This window comes from Peromyscus leucopus, chromosome 1, assembly GCF_004664715.2.
Source record: "Peromyscus leucopus breed LL Stock chromosome 1, UCI_PerLeu_2.1, whole genome shotgun sequence".
Taxonomy (NCBI): Eukaryota; Metazoa; Chordata; class Mammalia; order Rodentia; family Cricetidae; genus Peromyscus; species Peromyscus leucopus.
In genome coordinates this window covers 88,421,017-88,446,344 of record NC_051063.1, presented here as the reverse complement: position 1 = coordinate 88,446,344, position 25,328 = coordinate 88,421,017, and the positions used below count along the sequence as shown (strand labels likewise).

The 25,328-nt window shown below is 50.6% G+C and overlaps 1 protein-coding gene across 1 annotated transcript in view; it reads right to left on the bottom strand.

The window, feature by feature from the left end:
• The window catches only part of Plekha7 (pleckstrin homology domain containing A7), a 187,929-nt gene that overhangs the window by 30,136 nt on the left and 132,465 nt on the right, over window positions 1-25,328 (bottom strand). The window contains 7 exon segments of the mRNA XM_028884573.2: window positions 1,480-1,533; window positions 4,390-4,476; window positions 4,785-5,310; window positions 12,380-12,844; window positions 20,375-20,486; window positions 20,489-20,549; window positions 24,347-24,447. Coding sequence (XP_028740406.1) covers window positions 1,480-1,533; window positions 4,390-4,476; window positions 4,785-5,310; window positions 12,380-12,844; window positions 20,375-20,486; window positions 20,489-20,549; window positions 24,347-24,447 — 1,406 coding nt within the window.

Below are 25,328 nucleotides of genomic sequence, written 5' to 3'. Positions count from 1 at the left end.
AGATTTTCTTCCTAAGGCCTAGGACAGAATCAGGAGTCAGCATGATTTGTTTCTACCTCACCCCATGGCTCTGATCTCACCATCGTACCCCAGCTCTCTGTGGCTCACTTTGGTCCTGTTCCCACCTACTTCCTAACAACTACTCCGCCATGATTCCTCAAAGCTCTGTTCACATGCTCCCTACTTCCTCCGAAGCCTTTCTCATGGCCCATAGGAATTCACATGATTCCAGCTCAGAACTGAGCCAAATAGATCTTTGCATGATCACTGTATATAATATCATTTGGGGATATTTCTTTGCCCAGTCCATACTATTTGGAAATTTCTTATGACTAGGGCCTGAGTTTTCCTTTTGCACCTGACTTTGTCTTCTGTAGAGCTGGGCATACAGCAAGTGCTTAACAGATGCATAAGTGAACTGGGAGATATCAAACCAAAATCCTTGGTGGGCTGTCAGCATGGGAAAAGCCCCACCTGCTGCCTTAGGTGTTAGTATCTACAGCTGAGCCCCATGAGGCTGGAAGGTCCCTGCGTTAGAAATGGCTTGAGCCAGATACACAGTGCAGTAGAGATAAGCATGGTCCATAGGCTCCTTCCCTCCCTGGGCTGACTAAGGTTTCTCCCCTCCAGTCTGTTCCACAGCCCCAGCACGAGAAGGGCTGGCCTCAGAAGGAATGTGCAGGGCTGTGGCAAGTCGGCAGCAGCTTTCTCCAGGAAAGAATGCATCCCATTTCCCCAGGAGCCCTTCAGGTCTGTTGTGAAGGCTGAGTCAGAGCCTGAGCTTTAAGTCTGCACAGGCTCCTAGTGCTCAGCTCTAAAGGGAGAGGCTATGGGTGGGCCTCAAGGCCCCATGACTCCACGTAGAACTTGCAACCTCATCAACAACCCAAAGGACCCACCAAGCCACTTGTGGCTGAAAACACACATCAGCCAACCACTATGAACCCAACACACTCCCACCAGCAAAAGAGGCTCTGACGAAGCCAATGGCTATTTTCCAGGAACCCCTGGATCTAACTAAGGGAAGGAAAAAGATCGAAATCATGACTCCCATTCCCTAATCCAGAGTCCTCTCAACAGGGCTCACAAGCAACTTTTTACAAGAATCAGACTGTAAGCAATGAAGTTCTTCTGATTCAGACAACAGTTTTCACTTAGGGTGTAGAGCGTTAGTTAGTGTTAGGCTCCAGAAGGTAATACTCTCAGAAAGATGAGTGTCCGTGGGAGGTGGGATCCTGATGCCACTCACCTTCAAAGATGTATTATCTTTATTTAGGAGTAGTGTGTGTACTTATGTTAGCTTATTCCCCCTTTTGCATGTAGGTGCTGGTGGAGGCCAGAGGGAATTGAATATTCTAGAACATAGTAATAGGTGATAGTGAACTGCCTGAGGTGGGTGCCGGGAACTGAACCTGGGTCTTCTGCAAGAGCAGCAAGCACATCTGAACACCGAGCCAACTCTCCAGCCATACCACCCACCTTTAGATCCAGGTACTCCAGGTCCTTCTTCAGCTGGAGGTAGGTGTCATCAGCCTTCCCAGGAAACAGAAAGAAACAAAACAGTTACAAACACTAGGGGTTAAAAGAATGGGGTCTTCTCAGGTAGATCATTCACATTACACAACTCTGGAGACACGGGACCACAGCAGACTGACACACCGGGCCATGGAGGAAGCACAGATGTCTTGCTGCAACTCGGAGCCCTCTTTCAGCATGGCAGAGCTTGGGGGTCACTATGGGGAAAGCCAGCTTAGCTTATCCCCGCACCCACTGTGGATGGATGGGGAGGAGCCAACAGGACTAGGCAGTAGAGCAGATGAGGCGGATGACGGGCTCCTGAGGCAGAACCAGGAGATCTGCCTGGAAGAGCTCTTGCCACACTCAAGCTAGGATCCCATTGATGCCACTGCTCTCATTCTTGGCATCAAATCTTTGGGCTGGGCTGGCTCACGTGCATGAAGTAACATGACCCCCAGTGATGTGGACGGATGGCTGGAGAAGGCAGAGAGACAACTTGGTGATCCAGCAGGTCTCAGTATGACCTTGACTCCAGGAGGATAAGTAGCAGCTGCTACAAGTTTGCTGGAAGATTTTTGTTCAGTAAGAAGCCAAAGCAGCCACACCAGGAACCAGGGAAGGGTTCCTGGGTAAGACTGTCTGTGGTGTCTCTCGTGGCCTATCAAGCTCTTCAGTGTGATTATTGACAATAAGGCTCCTCACAAGCCACACCCCCCTTCAATAGGTCACAGAAGCTAACTGAGGCAGAAGAGTTGCACGAGCTTAAGAGTGGTCCAGTTACCATGTTCTTAGTGGACTGAGGCCTCCAGCCGAGCAAGCCAAGGATGGGAAAGGTAGACAGTTCTGGTGCAAGACCATCACATACAACACATGAGAAGTTCACAGAGTGCTGAAGCAGGGACGCCCTGTCTGTGAGGGATGCTGTGGCTTGCACAGGCTTTCCCTGTACTGCCTCCTTCCCCACCCGCTTCCCCAGGTCACTGTCTCACACACTCTCAACAGGAGGAGAGAAGACAGCTGGAGCATGTTATTCAAAATCAAATTCACGACTTAGGATTTTTTCCTTTTCCTTTTTTTTTTTTTTTTTGTGTGTGTGTGTGTGTGTGTGTTTGTGGTATGCATGTGTGTGTGCATGTTCTTGCATGTGTGGGACACATACATATGTGTGAACACTCCATTGCTCTTCCACCTTATTTGTAAGGCAGGGTCTCTCAATTACCCAGAACTCACTGAGACAGCTAGTCTTACTAGGCAGCTTGCTCTGGGGCTGGCATCACAGGAGGACAGCCACACCCACCCAGCATTTACAGGTCTCACACACTTTGATGGTGAGCTCTTGAACCACTGAGTCGGTCTATTCGGTCTCACAACTTACGTTGGTTTGTTTTTAACCTGGCCTCTCTTAACGCCTGTCTTCCTAATTACATTTCCTGAGTCCTTCGGGGCTTGCTATAGGGTCAGGGAAGGAAAGGGACAATCCTAGCACCCGCATCTGTCCTCTGCCTGGCTCTGTGCTCATGGGGGGCAGGCTTAGGTGGCTGAACACTGCTGCCCCAGGACAGCTCTCCAGACAGGAAGGAGTCCGTTTCCTTTAGCTGCTCCAGGAGCCCAGGAGAGCCACTCCCTGGGCAGTCTCAGGAAGCCCGAGTGCCAAGCCCAAGCCCTGGCGCTATTTACCATTCTACAAGAGGGATTCTGACTCTAGCCTGCAAGCTCCTGGGGGCACAGCAGTGAGTCGCTGCCCCTTCAGGGTCCTCTTGTCCCATAATGACAACCTGGTCCCACCTTACCTATGCAGGTTCCTACCAGGCTAAACAGGACAAACGGTAAGAGCTGTTCCACAAGTGGAGGTGCCCTGCACTTCCCTCTAGACTGACCCACATGTCTTCAATGAATGACAAGGCTGAGTGACATGAGTGACAGGGCACAGCTCTTAGACAAGATGACCATGTGCCAGCCTGGCAACCACTCTGCATAGCTCAAGAAGCAAGGTTCAGGTCTGTCCCACCCCATGCAGCCCCTCCCCTGCACCAGAGCGGGTGGGGGTGGGGGGGCGCTCCACCGTTGCCCACAGTGACTGGCTGTAGCACCCAGAAGCAAACAGGCAAGGGACGAGGGGAGAGCCAGCCAGCAGGACAGACCAGCGCACACACGGCACAGGGGAACATGGGCGGCAGGCCATCCCTGCCGGGGCCCAGGAGAGCCCACCGGCGCTGACCTGGCAGGCAGGAAAGGTCAGGTAGTGGTGCAGTAACTGGCCCACGGCGAAACTTGCGCACGCTGGCCAACTTGGCCTGGTGCCGCTGCAACCGGGTGAGCAGCAGCGAGAGCTCTTCTAGCTGCGGGCGTGTAGACACATCGGGAGGGAGTCAGCCACCGCAGGGCACACGGCTGCAGTTACACTCTTCACCCCGTGCCGGCACCACACTGCTGTGACACCACTAGGCAATGACCGCACTGGCTCTGTCATTGGGGCAAATAAAGGCACCGCCAGCACAGGGCACAGGAAGCTGTTTTCCCGGAAGCCACCAGCTCAGCTTCACCAGAAGGATGAGTGCTTTGGAGGGAGAGTTAACCAATCACAGTGAAAGCCAGGGAAGAAAGGAGGGATGCTAAAGGAGAAAGCGGGGAGCTAGAATATCCAAAGAGGGGACCAGCCCAACATTCTCCTCCACTCTCCTCAGTCTTTGGAGAGCCTGCTACAAAGCCTGGCGAGCCACTGGGCCTCTCTGTCTCCTCATCACTAAGGAAGGGTTAAAGCTACCCTGTGGGCTGCAACTGATTGGCTCTGAGGGAGGAAATATGATGGGCTAGGGTCTCATATGCGACGGTATGTCAATCACCTGGAGAGGGAAATGAGGGGCCACTTACAGATTTCCCGTGTAAGCTGGGAGCGCTGACAGTGTGAGTCATGTAGCCCATGGACGGCATGGAACGTCGGTCCACATGAGTGGAGTTCTGTAACAGGAGGGGAGAAGGCAGACTGAGGCCAGGCCAGGACACCTCAGTCACTCACCGCCAGGCCCACCTACCATGTGCCCTACTACCTGCCTGAGCCCAAAATGAATACACCGTGGTCCTCACTGGGCACAGCCCAGCACACTGAAAGGTGCCTGGAGAGTTAGACCTCAGTTGGGTTGTCATGGATGAATGAACTGTCTGAACACCAACACCTTTTCTTGCTTGTAGGCTGCCAGGAAGCCACTGAGTGACTCTGTCTCTCAATGCCAGACCCCAGTCACCTGGCAGAGGTTCCCAGGCCTCACCTTGACAGCATGACCCCGTGCCTTCCTGGGCGAACCTCCCAGAGAGATGTCCACACTCCTCCTGTGCTCAGGTGGCTTCACTGTGACCCTTTCTGCTGGTGTATGTGGCCGCCGGGGTGGGAAGGGCCTGGGAGGCCCTGGAGGAGGGATGTCAGAAGGAGATGGAGGCACGGAGATGGAGCGGGGCACCTCCAGCAGGCTCCGGCTGCGGCCCTGCTCCATGAACTCTGGGGAGCCAGCTCCTATGGGAGCCGTGGGGCTGCCGTGCCGGAACTGCTGTCTCTGCTGCCACTCGTACAGCTGCCACACGGTACCATCCCTGTGTGCCCGGCGCTCCTCACTGGACATCTTCAGGTGGCTGGCTCGGTCCTGTGCGTACTTGTAGTCACTGGGCAGGTTCCGGGGAGGGGGTGACGAGCTCCCAGAAGGATGTCGAGTGTTCTTGGGAAGAGTCTGGTAGTTTTCCGGGTAGGAGAGGGGCTGACTAGGACCCTGGCGAGGAAGTGTCGTCTGGTCTAAGGGCAAGCTGAGAGAGAGAGAGAGAGAGAGAGAGAGAATGAGAATGAGAAGCTTACTGGGGAGACTGTGAGGACCCCAAACAGTGACTGAAGAAGACACATAGGGCTTCTCACTGAAGAAGACCCCAGAGGCAATTTTCTCTGACAGCCAGGACACCATGGGTTCCCTTGCCCATCACTCCTGGTACAGCGTCATTCAACTGTCTCTTCTCTCCTGCCAGCTGTCGATGGCAAGCAATGCGTGTGGATCTGGGAAGGTCTCAGTTCTCTCCTGATGCTGGGGAGCCTAGCACCAACCCTCACCGCTCACAAAGAAAAGGGCTGGAGCGGGAGTCTTCCCTCTGCCACCCTCTAACCCAGAGTCTGGTTCCTCCCGCTCCAGACAACTCTGAGAGCCTCCCAATGTGTTTCCTGTACACGGTCACCTGATCTGACCACCCCAGCATGCCCCAACCCTCCCCAGCTCCTGCTGCCTACGTAATGCTTAAATCCTTGGCCTGGTGCTCATAACTTTCTAACATCTGACGACAACCTACTTGGAAATCCTGCTGTTTTCTCCCTGCTCCTCCAGGGCCAATAGCCTGGAGGGCAACTGATGTAGGAGCACCCCCACTGCCCCATCAACACCCCATACCTGTTGTCTGGCAGGGAGCTCCCCCACCCCAGTACCTTCTCACTACAAAAAGCAAAAGGAGGGTGTAGCCTGCCCTAGGTTCGAATCTGAATTCTACCATACACAGGTTATGTGACCTTGGAAGGCTTACTGAATGCTCTGAGCCTCGGTTTCCCTACCTGTATGTGAGATAGTATTACTGCTTCATCTAGGGTTTCTGAGAACTAATGAGGCCAGTAAGGGAAATGCATCCTCTGTGGCCGACAGCCAAGAAGGTCCTTCACCAATGTCTGCTTCCCTCTGGTCCTCACAACACTGCTCTTCCATCTGTATTCAGGCTCCCCAAGCCCTGTTTATCCAAGTCTTACTCATTCTCCAGGAAAATGGCCCACATTTCTCCCAGGCCCACAGCCTGCAGTATGTCTACTATTCAGGTTGTTGTTTTAGTATGGGACTTTTTAAAGGTCCTGGACTGATGTGATTTTAACATTCCCAAGACATCTCTTCCCCAGCCAAGCTGAACATTCTTAAAGGACAGAAAATGTGTCTCACACTCCATGATCTCAGAAAATCCTGATGCAACAACCAGGTAGGAAAGCTATCCCATTTCCTGAGACAGAAGAAAAATAGTAGCAAGGGACAAAATATGAAATTTAAAAAAAAAAAATTAAAACCCAAGCCAGATGTAGAAGCATGTACTTATAATCCCAGCAATAGGGAGGTGGAGGTAGGAGGATCAGAAGTTCGAGATCATCCTCAGCTACATAGTAAGTTCTAGCCCATCCTAGGATACCAGAGACCTTATCTTAAGGGGAAAAAAAAAGTTTAGGGGTTGGAGAGATGACTCAGCAGTCAGAGTATTTGCTGCTTTTCCAGAGGACCCAAGTTCAAACCCAGCATCCACAAAGGGCTCATAATTATCTGTAACTCTAGTTCCAAGAGATCTAACGCCCTCTTTCTGACTTCCATAGGCACCAAGCATGTGTGGTGATGCACAGACACACATGCAGGCAAAACATCCTTAACATAAATTTAAAAATATTAAAGCTATGGCCAGTGAGATGGCTTCCTAGGTAAAAGTGCTTGCCATGCAGGCCTGACAGTCTGAACTCACCGGAACCCACAGTGGCCGGAGAGAACTGACTCTCAAAAGTTTTCCTGACTGCTATGTGTGCACTGTGGCATTCTCATGTGCCATGTGCCTGCTCATGTGCATGCTCTCTCTCTCTCTCTCTCTCTCTCTCTCTCTCTCTCTCTCACACACACACACACACACACACACACACACACACACACACACACTCATTTTTTTTTTTGTTTGCTTTTTTAGTTTAATCTGCAAGGTAGTGTAGTGTTTTAAAGAGAATAGGCTCTGGGATTACAGAAGCCAGAGTTCACATCCTGGTTCTGTCTTATCAACGTCACATAGCAAACTTGCACACAGTGCATTACTGTGTGTCAGACTTTGCTCTGGGCCGATGCTAACTCCAAGCATGGTCAGTGGAGGCAGTGCAGCAGCAGCACCCAAGGCCTTGTTCAAAAGGCAGGCTCCCGACTTAAGCCAGACACTGTACACTCTCACTTCTACGTGGGACGCAGAGAAGGAATGAGTAAAGAAAGCTGTCATTACCAGAGTTGGGGTTGGCAGGATAAAGAGGGAGATGTTGGTCAGTGTGTGCACACCTTCAACCAGATCAAGGGAGCATGTATTAGAGCCCCACTGCACAACATGTTGACCACAGCTACTAATGATATATACTTCAAGACTGAGTATTCTCACCACATACACACATAAAGGATATGTGGGTGAGGTGATGAGTGTTAATTAGCTTGTTTCAACCACTTCACAATGTATGCACATACTAGGATGTCCCATCTATTCCATCAATATATAATTATTACTTTTTTTAAATGCATGATGCATGTATTTGTGTGTGTGCGCACATGTATTCGGGTGTGGATGCCCATGTACATGTGTGTATCCAGAGGAGGACATCAAGTATCCTGCTCTAACACTCTGCCTCTTCCCTTCAGACAGTGTCTCTCACTGGCCTGGAACTTCTTGTTCAGACTCAGCTGGCTGGCCAGTGAGCTCCCAGATCCATCTGTCTGTCCCCTAACACTGGAATTGCCTGGCATAGGTGAAACACCTGGCATTTATATGGACTGAACCTGAACTCAGGTTCTCAAGTTTACCAACTGCCATCTCTCTAACTCCATAATTATTCCTTTTTGGTTAAAAGTAAAAGAGGAGGGAAGCCTTAGCATTGGCTGCTCCTGCAAAGGACCCGGTTCAATTCCCAGCACCTATGTGGTGGCTCACAACCGTCTGTAACTCCAGTTCCAGGAACTCGGACTCTTTTTTCTGACCTCTGCAGACAGCAGAAACACACATACATGCAGGCAAAACATTCATACATAGAAAATAAATCTAAAAAGTCTTTTGAATACAGGGCTAGGATATAGCTCAGTTGCTAAGAATCCTTGCAAAGAATGCACAAAGCCCTGGGTTCAAGACCATATCTAAAATATAGTTTTGAGGGCCAGGCGGTGGTGCCGCACACCTTTAATCCCAGCACTCGGGAGGAAGAGGCAGGCAGATCTCTGTGAGTTCGAAGCCAGCCTGGTCTACAGAGTGAGTTCCAGGATAGCCAGGGCTGTTTCACAGAGAAATCTTGTCTCAAAAAAAAAAAAAAACTAAATAAATTAACAAACAAATAAAATCACTTGTATCTGTCTGACATCAGGTCTATGTCTTTTCTGAGTCTCACTTCCCTTTCTATAAAATGTGAGTAATAAGAACCTCTGACTAGATCATTGTGAGGAGTAGAAATGGGTGCCATCAAATATGGTAGCTTCCCTTTAACAGTTTCTTTTCATCCAGTCAGGGTAATTTTAAGATCTCTTCAGCCAAAACCTGCCTAGCATGCAAGTGTGCCTGCTTGCCACTAGGTGGCAGAGTTTTCATTCATTTTCCCAAAGCCTATGTCTGATGTGGTAGCAGCACCCAAATCCTCAGAGGTGGCGGCTGGAATAAAAACGTGGGGCTTCCCCTGGAGGCCAGGACTTTGTAACCATTGTTCATTCTGCCTCAAGTAAAACCTGAAGTATGCAAAGTATGTCCCCACCAAGCTCCTTCTGTCTCTCCAGCCCACATGCGGCTCTGCCTACCATGTTTAGATGGTCGCAGCACCCCTCCACCCCCACCCGACAGTGCCTCAAATGCCGAGCCCATCCTCCAGTCCATGCCTTCCATTTACACACTGTCTGCCATTTAGGGTGACCTCAGATACTAGGATGATGGTGGGCATTGGCTCCTGAGGCCAAACTGTAATAATGAACTGGCTGATGGAGGGAGGGCCACCACAGGTCCCAGGAGCAGGAGCAGGTGGTGCTCCTGGGAAGCTCTGCCCTGACAACAGGCATGTGTCCAGCCTGGCCTTCCACAGATGGGATCAGGAGCTCCTGGTCTCTTACCTGCTCTGTGACTCCAAGAACAGAAAAGTTAAACAGGCTATCCCGAGAAAGTCGCTCCAGATACCGTCCCGTCAAAGCCTAAGATCAACTTGGTGACCACTCATGTGTGCTGCAGGAATTCCTCACCCTAGCTTCCACATCAGTCATGCAGGCCTTTCATTTCCTATTGTGTTCCCTCAAATCCACTTCTAATCCCCGGCCCCACCCCACCTTTTTAGTTGACAAGTGCACTTTACTTTAAACACTGGGTGCGGGTGCAGATAGCAGGCTCGAGTTTCACAAACAAGCTCACAGGACATGTTAGGACGCAGGGCGTGCGAGACTCTTGCTATCCCCATTCCGACAGAGCTAAGTGACAGGGAATGCAGAGAGATGTATCTCAAAATACGGGGGTAAGTTAGAAACAGGCCCCACGCGGACCAAAGCAGTCTAACAACAGTCTTCCTTCCAACGCCACCATGTGCTCTGTCCAGTGACACTGAGGGCAGCACCGTCTTAACTATACACAAAGTAGACATAGCCAGCTTCTTTCTCTGCATTTTCAAATGGAAACTGGATCGAGTTCCTTCATTAAGCAGCCAGAGCCATTTGTCACTCACTAATGGACATTACAATTACATATATGAGAGAGAGAGTGTGTGTGGAGAACAGACTGGCCCGGAACTGACAGCTGCCCTCTGATGACTGCAGATACGTGTAATGAGGCCCAGCTCATACATCTTTAAGGATAAATATCTGGGAGTGTAGGATGCAGTCCTTTTGAGACATGGTGCAACCTCGGGCTGATGGACATTCTCCTCTATACTCTGCTTTCGGGACTCACTTCAGGACTGATTCACTGTGACCCGCTTTCAATTCCACTAAGATCAGTTTCCACCACTGGGCTCTGCAGTGACCTCGAAGGCCAGTGAACTGCAGTCTCTCTACAGACGGATGACCGCCCCTCCCCCTGCCCTTTAGGTAAGAAGGGCACCATCAGCCCTCAGTGCCCCGCCTCTCATTCCCGTGCTGACCACTCACCCTTTCGGCTCCCTGACACATGCCGCCCCCGTGCCTCCTGCAGGACAGGCCATTGTGTGTAGTGGAGTAAGGGAGGTCTGTGGGCTGTCAGAAAGGCTTATGGAGACACATTTCATCAGTAACCAGTTAGAACCTCAGTTGTCTGCTTTTTTGCAAATATTTTTGTCCTATGAAAGGTTCTCACTGGCCAGGCATCCCAGTGACTCCTTCATCCCTACAGGCAACTGCCTTCAGACTTGAACTTTGAAACTAGCTCTGCCTGGGTGTGGTGTGGGCATCTTTCATCACGGCACTTGGGAGGTAAAGGCAGGTGGAGCTCTGTGAGTTTGAGGCCAGCCTGGGCTACATAGTGAGATCCTGTCTAAAAAAAGAAAGAAAGAAAAGGGTATAGAGACAGCTTGGCTGTGAAGAGCACTTGCTGTTCCTGTAGAGGACTCAGGTTTGGGTCCTAGCATCCACATGGAACCGTTTCTAAGTCCAGTTCTAGAGGACCCAGTGTTCTCTTCCGGCCTCTGTAGGCACTGGCCACACATCTAGCACACAAACATATATGCAGGCAAGACAGCTATACACACAAATTTAAATTTTTTCAAGTGAAAAAAGTTGTTAGCTCTATCAAGACGGGCAATACAAGATGTCCCTACCTAAGTCAAAGACACTCGTTGGAAGAAAAGACCTTCCTCAGCCTTCCTCATCTCAGCTGCTACTCACTTGCTCAAGACCAAATTCTAGGGCTTATTCTCGACGCTCCCTCCCCTCCACCATGCATATCTAAAGCATGGACATACACACCACCTTTTCTTTTTTCATTTTTTTTTTTTTTTCCGAGACAGGGTTTCTCTGTGTAGCTTTGCGCCTTTCCTGGAACTCGCTTGGAACCAGATCACAGAATCCCCTGCTCGCCTCCCGATGCTGATTAAGGCGTGCACCACCACCGCCCGGCTACACACCACCTTTTCTAACCTCATCTGTTTGTTTCCATATGTGGCATTAGCGTCCCGGGCTGCTGCAGCCGCCACCTCCGCCCAGCTCTGCAGCAGTAACATCATCGGAGCCAATCACTCGCGGTATAAAACCTTCCCGTCACTCTCCTGTCGCTCTCTTTGTTAATTTAAACGCCTGACCTTCAACTATGAGGCTCTGTGAAATAACCCTACCGGCTTTGCAACTTCAGTCAGCCACGGGTCACCTCACAACCACCGGCTCAGCACCGAGGACAACAGTGCCACTCCCCTCTGTTCTGGGGCCACCGCTTTTTGTTTTCAGTAAAACGCAACATTTAAATCAATAGAGCTGACACCTGCTCTTTCCTAAGGAGAAGGGCAAGTCTCTTCGTTACAACACAGAAGGCTTCCCCTCTGGTCAGTCCCACAGCCACGTCGCTAAATGAAGTTCTTTAGTTTGTTCACAGCCATGTGGGCCAGACACACCTGGACACCATGCCCACCTCTGACGACAGGCCGCAGCTCTTCTCCCCAGAGCAATGCCAGCTTCCAGAGCCACATGTGGACAGCCTGTGCTCCCTGCCAGGACGGACGAGTGTCTGTCTTCCCTGGACTCCTCCAGGCATCTGGGGTGACAGCTGGGTCTCAGTGCCTTCAAGAGTCTATAGGGACTCCTCAGAAGCAGAGGGCAGGCAGCAGTGTAAGAGTTGACGGTTAGTGACACCGCTGGCCACGTCTGTGTCCCCAGACCACACTTTAAACTCTGGCCTTGCCACTAATCTGTGTGTCCTAGGCAGGCTGCTTCCCTTCTCCAAGCCCATCCCTCTGGTCTATAAATTAGAGCTATCATCCCTCCTTGGAGGGCTACTAAGGGTATTCTCATAGAGGTAGGGAGGTTAATCAGCTGACCAGGTACTGGGGAAATGACAGCTGTTCTCACTCTCTCTCTCTTCACACACACACACACACACACACACACACCGTTACCATGCTCATTAGCCACACATCAACACCATGACTGACCTCCTTCCATCCCCCTTCTGAGCCTTTGCCCAGTGTTCCGCCTGGGCCATCTTCCTCTGGCTGTGTTTCTCCGGGTTGGCCCTGGGAGGAGCCGCACGCTGGTACCCACTGGTCCCATTTTGTTCTCCTGGGCCATAAGAGACAGGTGGCACGCCATTCTTCTCGGCCCGCTGTGGCTGTGCTTGCTGGCCTCGGGGACCACCGGGTAGATCCACAAACAAGGCATCCTCCTCAGCTGGCAAGTACGGGGACCTGGCCTTGCTCCTGTCCCGCCTGCCCTCCAGTAGGTCTCTTTGAGAACGGAAGCGCTCCTCCTCCGGCTCCCTCCTGTCGAAGCCATAGGAGTCTTCGTAGCCTCGATGAGGACAGTCTCTCGAGTGCCCAGGTCCCACATGGCCACATTCTTGACAGGTGTCGGTGTGGTTGGCCTGCGGCATGGCCTGCCGCTCCACCTTGTCCGTGTCCCTGTAACGGCAGCAGCATATTCAGCCCACACCACAGTCAGGACTCCCCAGTGGCATTCTGTACTCATCTCTGGAACCTGCCCCCACGCCCAGTCCTTTCTACTGAGAGGGAACCTGGTTTAAGTACCACCTCCTCCAGAAAGCCACCCTTGACACACTCCCTCGGTGCAATAATCACCACACTGAAACTGCCACCCCAGACCACACACTTCAGCTTCTGCCTCGCACCACTGCCTTCCCACCCTCACCCCGCCACCTTCACCTCCACTCCACATACACACAAACCTGGCAAGTGTCAGGAGAGGTACTGGGTGACGACTAAAGGTGTGAGCTGAGGCTAGACGAGGGGCTCTGTGACACTGGGCAGGGCTCACCTGTCCAGGCTTGCCCATGCTGGAAGCCTCCAAGGGACAGGTCCGAGTTCTGTATGCAGTACCACCACTCAAGACAGAACAACGGCTCACTGCAGTCAGATGGACTCACTCCAGCACAGATGGAAAAATGAGCTCAGGAACTCAGATGGGGCACAGTCTAGCTGTGCTCCACGGTGAAAAGGTCCTGCCCTTCAGATACATGGCTCTATGGTGGCTTAGCCATGACTGTCTCCACTTTGATCTGGGAGCACACAGCAGAACCTCGCTGTACTTGTAACATGGTGATCAGAGCCCTGTGACCACCCAGAAGCTCACTTTCCAGGATGAGTGCAGATTCACGCTAGTCCAGGGGACAGAAGAATGCGGTTCCCAGCACAGGGGCTGCTCTTGTGCACAGGTCTAAGTGTGGGCTGCAGAGTCCAGCCAGCACTCTCACTCGCCACTATCAATGTTCGAATGCCTTCTCCACAGAAATCCCAAGCTATGTGGACCTAAAGTTTATCTGCACTTTTCTACAATTTTTTGTTTTGTTTTTCTAAGACAGGGTTTCTCTGTGTAGCCCTGGCTGTTCTAGAACTTGCTGTGTAGCCCAGGCTGGCCTTGAACTTAGAGATCCACCTGCCTCTGCCTCATGAGTGCTGGGATTCAAGGTGTGTGCCACCATTGCCTGGCTTCCCTACAATTCTTTATTATTTATTTGTCTGCCTATTATTTTGTGTGTGCACATGTGCCATGGTGCGTGTGTGGAGGTGATTGGTTGTCTACCTATTATTTTGTGTGTGCACATGTGCCATGGTGCGTGTGTGGAGGTGAGAACACAACTCCCAACAGTCGGATCTCTCCTTTCACCATGTAGCTCCTGGAGACAGAATTCAGGCTGCCAGCCTTGGTGGCAAGTACTTTCACCTGCTGAGCCGCCTTGCCGACTCTATGCAGCAAGGAGGAATCCAGGCTGACCTTGAACCTGCTATATAACTGAGAATTACTTTGAACTCTGGATCCTCTTGCCTTTACAGGATTATACCACCACTAACACTGACAACCTGATTTCCGTCCCCAGAAACCACATGGCAGAGGGAAAGAATCAACTGAATGGAAGTTGTCATATGAATGCCACATGCATACCTGCATTCGTACACACACACACACACACACACACACACACACACACACACACACACAAATACTTTAAAATCAATTCTCACTGTAAGCTCACGGAGAAATTCTGTTCCATAGGATAGCTGAGCAGTTTGATTGGCCTCTCTTCCTCTTCTTTGTCAGTGGACCCCAGCAGCAGCCTTTGAGGTGCTGCCCTTGGCCTCTGTCCTCAACACTGTCTCTCATCCTTACAGGCTGTGCTCTACAGCTGCCTTCTGGCTCATCCCTGGGAGCATCACAGTGGTTCTGTGCTTTCATGTATTCCCACACTGCCAAGTGGTCACTCCGGCTTGGAAACCCAAAGAGCTGTATCTTTTTGAGGGGGATGGAGGAAGGAGTCTCATGAATTCCAGGCTATCCTCAAGCTCTTATGTAGCTGAGGAAGCCTGCCTCTACCTCCCCAGTTCTGGGATGCCAGGCCTGGTACATGCTATGGTAGGGCCAGAACCCATGGCTTATGCCTGTTAGACAAGCATTCTACCGACTGGGCTTTATCTCCATCTCCAAGTAGCTCTGTCTTCTTGTTCCACGCCCTGGAGATAAGCAGTCAGACAAGCACTCCACTATCATGTACTCGTCATCAGAACGGAGGAAATGCTGCAGACCCCAAAGTCATGGAGTTGGCTGGTCTCCTCTCTTCTCAGAGCTAACTTTAGAACAATAAATCTTGGTTTTTATTGTACATCTGAAGTAGGATACACCCTCCCACACAAGCTAATACTTCCTGGAAATCAATTTGATGGGGGACAATTACATCTATATTTGGGTTAACACCAGAATTTCCTACAGAATAAACCTCTAGGGTTGAGAGAGCAGTGTCTGCTCCCTACCTGGTACAGTTCTCAGCCCTAATTTTTTGGGGTTACAAAGCTCCTTATCCTTATGGCTTCCAGGACTTAAAGAGACACCTTTATGCCCCAAATGTTCAGTCTGTGGCTCAGGTAGATAGGCAGCGTTTCCTGCTCCCTAACCTTGCCTGACTTCAATATTAAACAACTTACTAAGTCAGGGGCTTTAAAAACCCACGCCCCCCAAAATTTGTTTTCTCCTGGTTTCTCTACATTCTCAATAATTTACCACATGACTTCTCAAATCAGAAGACCTGTCACAAAAGAAATCTGCACTGCTCAATTTAGCACGAGGGCAGGAACGGGTGAAGTAGCCCCCCCCCCCCCCCAATGCTGACGACTGTACCATTCAGAGGGCTGGCCACCAGTAACACACATGGGACTCCAACCCCATCAGATCTGACTCCAAAATCTGCAGACACGAGGCTGGAAATGTGTTTATCAAGTACTTCTGCTGTGGCTTGTCTAGCCATACATCACCCAGGGTGAACAGATTCTGGAAGGCCAGAGAAAATACAGAGAACTTGAATGTGGGGCCATTTCTGAGAAGGCTGGTTCCTTACACAGAATCCCAGAGCAGTGTCCACGTTGTACCCTGCCATTCCAACCTTTGGAAACACTTTTCTTTGGGGACGTTGGGGAGCAGTGTATCACTGTGCAGGTGTGGAGGACAAAGAACCACTTATTGGAGCTGGTTCTCATCTTCAACCTTGTGGGTCCTAGGGAATCGAACTTGGGCTGTCAGGCTTGGAGGGCAATGCCTCAACCTGCTGAAGCATCTTGCCAGCCAGCCAAGTCTATCTGAGAAATTTACAGGTAGAAATGTTTCACAGCTGTTTAGTTCATCAAGTCATGCCCTCACCCAGCCAAACAGCCATGCATTTAAGTGAACACCTACTCTGTGCCAGGTACTCAATGGGCTGCTTTCAAGACTCTGATGATGAGGTGTGGACACATGCCACAGCATCTGGCTACCCCATCCGCCTTTGATGTGGGTTTTGGGGATCAAACTCCAGTCAGGCTTGCTCACCAAGTCATTCACTTGGTGCTTTTCCTCAGTTGTGGGCATCTGACTTCCTTGTATTAGGAGGCCTCCTCTCCACAGCCTTTCCAGATGACTCAAACAGAAGTGGCTGCTCTTCACCCACTGCCCCACCCTTTTCCTCTCTCTGTCTCACTGCCTCCACACTTAAATCATGGTAAAAGTCATCTTACTGACTTAAGTGTGCTTCCCCCCACTCCCAAATGCAGGGTGATTAGACACTACCTCTCCTACTGCTACGATTTCAGTATCAAATGCCCTTCGTGAATATTTGCAGAATAAAAGATGAACAGATGACCAAACGTGCAGGTCTAAGTTCAGGGAGATCCAGGTGGTTGGGGCACAGAAAACGGGGAAGGCAAGAGGTAAGTTTGCAGGGACCAGGCATGCGTGCCAGCTTCAAAAGCCCTGACAAGGACATGGGAATTTATTCCAAAGGCGACTAGAATGTGAGTTCCTTCAGTCCCAAGACGGGATTGGACACAACGCTTAGAAGCTGAGGGGACTTTGGGGTATCCTCTGATAAGCCCTCACCTGTCCATTTTGTGAGCTGCAAATGCAAACGGGCCTCCTTGCTCAGTGCTTTGGCTCTCTGGGAAAGATGACGCAACATCCTTGGACAAGCTGGGAAGATGGGTGTCAAGACAGCCCCAGGGAATCAAACGAGGTCCAGATGTGATGGTGAGAATATAGAAATGGAGAGAGGGGGGCGGGGATGGGACCTCATCCCCCTCGCATCCCAGGAAGTGGGGTGGGGTGTGTATCACAGGGATCTGACACTTGTGTAGGAAACAAGATGATGAAAATCAGGTGCAGCCAAGGAGGTGTAAAAAGGAATTCCCTGGGAGAAGGCTAGAGGAAGAGGGAGGGCTTCCGGGAGCTGAGGCTGAGCTAAGCGCACTGCTAGGAGACACACTGGCAAAGAAGAGAGTGTGATTCTCTCAGACACTCACAGTTGAAACTGGAAGGGTGCATAGAACAAAAAGGGCGGATGGTGTTACTATGCCAGGAGCTACAGAAGCCAGCGTATCTGACACCGAGTACTGACTGCATCTCAGACTCCTCGCTGAGTAACTGTGTTTAATCCTTGGGAGGGTCTCAAGAACTGTGAGAAACTGCCATGTGAAAAATACAAGTAATTCTCACACAGTGACGGGGGTGGGTAGGGAAGGGAGCTAGAATCTGAACCCACATCTGACAGGCTGCAGAGACCAAGTCCTGGGAGGAGGTGGTCAAGACAATAGGAATGGAGGGTGGGCTGGGCAGGGCTCTGGAGAGATGGCTCAGAAGTTAGGGGCACTGGCTGCTCTTCCAGAGGACCCGGATTCGATGCCCAGCACCCACAAGGCAGCTCACAACCATCTATAGCTCCAGTTCCAGGGAATCCAACATCTTCTGCTAATTCCAGTGGGCGCCAGGCATACACAGACATACATACATACATACAGGCAAATATCCATACACACAAAATAAAATAAAAAAAAAAAAGATAAAACTACATACAGCGAGGGGTGCATTGGCCAGTCTAGGTGATGGCTACTGGTATTCTGCTACTCATCCCAAACAGCCACTTCCAGGGCCTCAGCCTGATACCTTCAGCCTTCCCATGGGACAAACCCTCTGCTTTCAGTCCCTGTGGCCCACAGGACTCCACTTTTGTCCTGAGAGTGAGGCGTGTGTTTTGAAGGGCCAATGGCATCATCGAGTGCCTTCTCTGGCCACCATAGATGGTGGAGAGCCTCGGTGTGGCTGAGGTCAGCCTGAGGGTGCATCTTAGTGCTTCTCGGGCAAGACCCTGGCTCTGCTGCTGGGCTTCAAACAGGATGGCCAGAGCTGAAGAGTGCTACAAGCCCCTCACCCTCAGATCCAGATGTTCCCAGGACCTGCCCAGCCCAGAGCCTGAGAGAATGACAGTCTCTGAGCCCCAAACCAGCTGCTCTAGGGCTAGGTGTATCTTGAACTCTTGAGGGACCTGAGGCAATGATCCCCATCCCCTCAGAGGCACCTGCAATCAACAGTACTGAGAGATGCCACCATTCCTAAACACAGTACAGGACAGGAGATCTGGGTGAGAACTATGAGACAGGAGGCTGCTGCAGGGGTGGGGGGCATAACCACTAACGGGAGGGAGGGTGTCAGTGGACCACCAGACTGGAGGAGAGAGGAGACTCTGTCCTACCCGACAAAACACTGTCACTAAAGCCAACATCTGAGCATCTATTCTAGAAACCCAGAACAGTACATTTCATCTCCCAGGTGGTTAAGGGAAAAAACGGTACCATGTCTTTATTCTGACTCAGAAGGCAAGAGTTTTTCCAACTTTTGAAAGGGAAGGAAACTTAAGCAAATATGACAGAATTTTATGAGTTTGTTGGGAGCAAAAAAGGGTGTAATTTTCAGAGAAAATGCTTAAGACAAGAATCCCTTGCAAAACCAGGTATCAACTGTAATTCACCGGTAGAATAGAGATGTCCAAATCTTGAAGTAATTAATCTCCAAAAGTTCTGGGCATGTGGCGCTTTCTGTCAGAGCGCTCTTCTGTTACAGCCAATAGCATTCTCTGCTTGTCTGTACTCACCATGGGGACACAGCATTAACATAACCAGACACTACTGAGTCCAGTGGCTCATGTCTGTGATCTCTGTATTTTGGAGTCTGAGGCAGGAGGACTACTGTGACTTCAAACAGTCTGGGTTATAAAATGAGATGCTGTGTTTAAAAAAACAAACAAACAAACAAAAGATAACCTGACTCTACACAGCAGATCAGTAAACTCCAAAGACTGATAAGATCAACCACTAGTGAAGATGTTGTGGGCCAATGCTCACGAGTGGAACACACTTTGCTGCTTAAGAAACAATTTGGTGGGGTCACATAAAATAAAAAGGGGTGATATTTTGACCCAGCAATCTGAAGAGCTCAAGGGTGAAGAGCTGGCAGAGGAGTTTTGATACAGGACTATTTCTAAGAATAGCATTCGGAAACATGCTTCAGAGCCGGCACATGTCTGAAGACACAACAGCACAGCCACATGATGGACAACACACAGTGGACGCCACACTGGTGACAAATTAAACAGTTACCAGAGTTTGGATGAGGTCTTCATCCCAGAAGTTCACGGATTGGAAGTCTGGTCTCAAGTGTGATTGGAGTAAAGGGTGGGGCTTAGTGCCAGGTCAAGGCAATTAGGCCATTGCAGATGCTGCAGCAAAAGTGACTGATACTGGTCTCCCTCTCCAGGAACTCCCATCATGGTGGCACTTCCTTTGATACAGTATAAGTGGTGTGTGTAAGGGTGCCCATGGCAGATTCCAAACCACGTCACTTACACGTCAGCCTCCAAAACTGTGAGTAAAACTCTTTTCTTTATATATTACTCAGACTTGGGCATTTTGTTATAACAGCAGAATAAAGACTGATATAGTGATCTATGCCTACTGGTATTAAATAATATGGATGTTCTTGTTTATGCTTTAAAATGACAAGAAAGATGGTCCAATGGGTACGGTGCTTGCTACCAATCCTGACAACCTGAGTTCAATTCCTGGAATGCTCATCATGGAAGAGAGAACAAACTTCCAAAAGTTGTCCTCTGACCTCCAAAGTGGTGCCATGGCATCAGTACACACACACACACACACACACACACACACACACACACACTAAATAAATCAATCAATAAACAAACAAATAAAATGATTTTTTAAAGGTAAGAAAGAAACCTGCATATATCTGTATATATCTATGCCATAAACAGAAAGTTATTTTAAAGGATATCAGTTAACCTAACAGAGATTACCTGGGAATGTGATTTGGAATATCTCTATCCCTTCTACCACAAATATGAAAATCTGAGAACACACATACGCCGGGTTCCATGGATGTGTATCCTAAGCAGCCATGGCACAGGCACCAAGGCATTAGAGGCTGGCTAGAGGAGCTTCCAGCCTGGCAAGCTACATGTGCTAGCATTTGCACATTCTCCTAGGAGCACTTGTTCTAGAATGCACTTGAGAGAGCTGGCCATCCTGAACACAGCACGAAGAGCGGAACTGGAGCTCTATGGAAGTTTTCTAGCCCCGCCCTGGGCACGCTCCACCAGGACTGACCTCTTCAGTGACGACCGAGACAGCACCTGCGCAGCCTGGTTCATGGCCCTGACCCAGGCGTTCATGTCCTCCAGGGTGTCAGCGCTGAAGTAGTAGGTTCTCATGCCGAGAGCTCAGTCTGGGAGCCCGCTGTGGTGGTGCCGTAGATGAGCGCCCTCATTCCTGTGTGCACAGCCTGTAGCAGGAGGACAGACAGGTTAGCACGCCTCCTCTCTGGGAGCAAGAAAGAGGGGGAGCTTCGGCTGTGTTCCCGCTATCTGAACCCAGTGGCGGCCAGTTTGTCTTCACATCTGAAGGCTGTCACAGCCCAGATGCCACGTTCTTAAATTGCCAGACTCCGAGACAGAAGTGGCTCAGTTTCCTGGACTTCGACTGGCATGAAATGTGCTGTGTTCCTAAAGCAGCAGCTACTGTCTTTTAAAGACACCGTGGATCTGGGCAGAGCTGACCACCATCTGACTGGAATTCTGCAGTGCTGGTGCATTTGGCCCCTCAAGGCTATACATTGTGGGAAGCCTAGAAAGAGCAGTGACTCTGAGGGCTTCCAGTTGGAAACACCACCATATCCTGAGCCTGAAAAAGCAGTGGCCTGCCTCTTAACCTAACAGTTAAAACCTCACCCCATCTACACAGGAAGATGCTGTAGAAAAGGGAAAATCGTGAAAGTACCCATGCTGTGGCTCCTGCCCACAATTTTAGTCTCTTTTTAATCCCAGCAGCCTGGAGAGGCTAGGACAGACCTGTTTTGCAGATGAGGCAAATGGATCTGAAAGGCTCAGTAACTCTCCCACACACCACATCTGGAAGAGGTTCTTAGAGCACTTACCATCACCAGATGCTGTTTCTTTTACAAACTTCACATGAAAAGGAAACTTCCTGTTTTGCTCACCACCACATACCCAGCCCGGCATATGGTACGTGCTCACTATTGGCTGAATGAATGAATGTGAGGGTTGGAACCTCGGTCTAACTCCCAGCCCAGGCTTCTCTGTGTAATGCTCACAGGCTCTATAGAAAAATGCAGGTAATTTTGTAATGGGATCTAGGCAGACCCTTCCAGTGACCAGTCAGAGGAAGCACTTATAAGCTGGGGAGTGGCATGCTTTCAGTATGGATGGACAAATCCTCCCCGAGAAACCTTCAGCATTTACTTCTCTCCACACTCGACATCCAAGTCCCACAGTGCACATGAACTATGGGCCTATTTATCCCATTGATATGTCTGAGTCTACCTAACCGTGCCTAGGGACACTGGGCAGACTTTGCCTGCAGCCAAGGTCTCCACAGTGGCAGAAGAAACCTCATATCCCCACTTGGAATGTCTTAGGTGTCCTTTCGGTCCCCTCTGTTTGAGCAAGCAGGAGCTACAGCAATAAGAACAAGAAGAGACTCGTGCATGCCCTCCCATGTACCAGCAGAATTCCTTAGACAGGTTCTCCTGGACCATGAGGCCAAGATTCTCTGCACGCCACAGAGGGTTCTGGGGTAGTCACTAGCCCATCAGATGCAAATGCAGGAAGGTCTCCAGTGCAGCCTTCAAAAGGGCAAGTCCCTCGCTACAAACATCCTGAGAGGCAGCCTTGTCCAGCAATTAGCCTAGGACACACTTGAAGCATGCAGCCACCACAGGAGTCATGCACCAGCACAGAACCTTGTTCTCTAGTCACCGCCAGCAGGCTTGTGCCTAGCTGCTCACCTGAAGACCAGGTTCCCAGCTGTGCTCTGCCTGTGCTGAGGCAATCAGATGCTCTGACTGTAAAGGGAATGAAGATACAAGTTCCTCTGAATCTGGCCCGAGACCTAAACTCAAAGTGCTCTGGGCCTGAGGAGGTATCCATGGTCCAGCAAGAGGCCCTGGGGATGGTCCCTTCCTCTCAGCTCCTCAGCTAGCGCAACCCTATAAGGCAACTTTGCGTGACTGAACAGAACCCAGACTACACCGGAAGGAAACTAGGATGAGAGTGAGGGAGCATCTACCTCAGAAACAACCTGCCCCAGAACACGGCTGTGCTAACACGATACTAAGAAGGAAGCCCAGATCCTCCCTCCTCAAACCCCAAGATCAGATTTCAGGGCAGCAAGAATCTATGTAGGTAATAAAGGAGCATGCAAAGGCCACCAACTGACTGACAGATTCTCAAGTGTACTCCCCCCGCCACAATAATTCACCATCTATTGAGTGTTTACCGTGTGGGAAGCACTGTACTAGAAGGCAGAGGGACAGCCTTACACGAGGCCACGGCCACTCACAAACACCACTCACAAACGCCCGTGGATGAGTGCTGCAGTGTAACCACCACTGTCACAGGTGCTATCAAGAGGTTCAGGGGCTGCAGGGATGGCTCGGTGGGCAAAACACTTGTTCTGCAGGCGTGAGGACCGGAATGCCTAGAACCCACAGAAAGCCACACATGGCTCTATCTATAACCCCACTGTCGGGCATTGGGGGCAGAGACAAGTGGATCCCCAGAGCTCACTAGACACTACCCTGGTCAAAATGGTGCACTTCTGGTTCAGTGAGAGACCCCGTCTCAAACAATATGGAGAAAGAAAGACACCTGTGGTCCTGCTCTGGCCTCTGGATGTGGACACGTGCATACTTATGTAGCTACCACACACACACACACACACACACACACACACACACGACCCTGTCTCAGACAATAAGGAGGACAGTGAGAAAGGAGGACACCTGTGGTCCTGTGCTGGCCCCTGAATGTGGACACATGCATACTTACTGTAGCCACCACATACACACGCACGCACCGCATGCACGGTTTGGGGCGCTGTGAAAGAGGGGAAAGGGGAACACCACCTGACGGACTCATTCTGAGAATAGACATTCAAGCTGCCTTCCTCCTGACAGGCAACTCCTGGATAAGAGGAAAAGACTCTCAGACGCCGAGAAGCAAAATCACTTAGTGCACATCTTCACAGGTGAGGCCAGCATGGCTGCCTCGGGGAAGTAAAGGGAAGTGTGGTACATGTTGCCAGGGCGGGGTCCTCGGACCTTGCAGGTCACATTAGGGGTTTGTGTTCAGCTAAAAATCAATGAAAAGCTACTGAGGGAGCCAAGCTGGGGCTGCAAAAGGATGTGATCAGATCTTGGAAAGACCACTGGCTGAAGTACAGAGGAGGTATGAGGACACATGGGCATCTATCTCACCCTACCATGAAGTGTGAAGGTAAACTGCACACAGCCACTCCACAGGCTGCCTCTCCTGGTCCCCAGTGATTTACCCGGTGATACTCAACCCCAATGTGGCAGTTTGAATGAAAAGCATGCCCCATGGGTTCCGGTATTTGAACACTTAGCTCCAAAGTGCTGCTGTCTGATGAGGTTCAGGTGGTGTAGCCTTGCTGGAGGAAGAAAGCTCCTGGGGGCGGGCTTTGAGATTAAAAACCTGGGGCTACCGCCAGTTCCCCGTCTCTGGTTTGTGCTCACAGTTTAAATGTGAGCTCTCGGCTTCCACTTCTGCTGCCCTGCCTGCCACACCTCCCTGCCCCGAAGAACTCATCCCTCTGGAACTGTAACCCGAAACAAACCCCTCCCTCCATAACGTGTTTCTGGTCATGGTGTCTATCACAGCAACAGAAAAGGGAAGACTTAGAAGCCACTGAACAAAATGATTTCAGAGCAGTTCCTGGGCTATGGATTAGAAGAGCTGAACTTCATGACTGGGGTGATGACCTTTTTTTTTTTTTTAAAGAAAAATTAAAAAAAAAAAAAAAAAGATAGTGGCTACAGTACATCATTAGGCTATGTAGACCAGACCAGGCTGAGATGACAGATGTGGGCCCACCATGCCTGGCCATGATTTTGTTCTTTAGTTATTTACACCTTGTTAGCCTGAGTCTGAGACTCTAGCCTCCTAACTTCCTTTCCCACTCCCCCAAGGCAGCTGCGTCCATGAAGGTGTTCCTGAGAACACTGTTTCTTAAGATGACTGACTGACTGAAGAAGGACAATACCTTAAAGGAGTACTTGCGGCTTATCCGATCCTCCGGAGCCACAGGGGAGATGACGTAGCTGGGCAGAGGGATGCTCCCGAGAACTGCTTCTTCTCGGCTGTCTTTGGATGGAAAAACACATGAGAACAAATCTGGGAATCCTGTCCAGGCCGCATCTCCGCAGCCTGCACTGTCTCCTTCCCTCGTACCAAATGCTTACCAGCACCTCTGCACTAACGGGGCCACAGAAGTGAGGCCCGTGGGCACTTTCCCCGAGAGCAGAGAGCGCACGAGAGCACTGCCAGCCCACCCTGCCACGTGCTGTGGAGCAGAGACAAGAGCTGCACTTCTGTTCTACCCTTCCCCCCCCTTCACTCACCAGCCACCCATCACTGCAGAGTGAAGAATTAGCCCTGCTGCTCTTCCACTGAGACACACATGCCTCTCCACCAGCCACGACACCAAGCCCCACGTGCCCGTGCTTTTGTGACAGCCCTTGCATCTGCCCCCCCCAACACCTCTTCAGTCTCATCTCCTAGGATAATCCCTATGCAAGCTTCATCCAGCCCGCACAGATGTGTCTGTCCTTCCACCTCCTTCTGCATCTAGAACTTTCCTCAAGTGTGTCTTCTGCTCCCATGAAGACAAAGCACTATCCACCCTTAAAAGTCAAATGCAAATCCTAAGTCTTCTGAAACAACTTCCCAGAATTCCCAGACAAGCACTTGCTATCTCCCCTGAAGAACCCATGGACTTCGGTGTCTTCAAAAGCACTCAGCAGAGTCTACACTTGTCCTTCTCTTCTGTAGTCTGAGATTCCACACTGCCTAGTCCCTGGCTTTATACAGAGCTCCATAAATGCTCAAGTGCCCTGTCCAGTGCCACAGGAGACACCCAGACACGGTGATTCCACTGCCTCCAGCTCCCCAGGGGCCTCCAAGGTAACCTACGTCCAAGTGGGGCAAAACCCATGTGACTCTGGGTCTCGAGACCATAACTGACT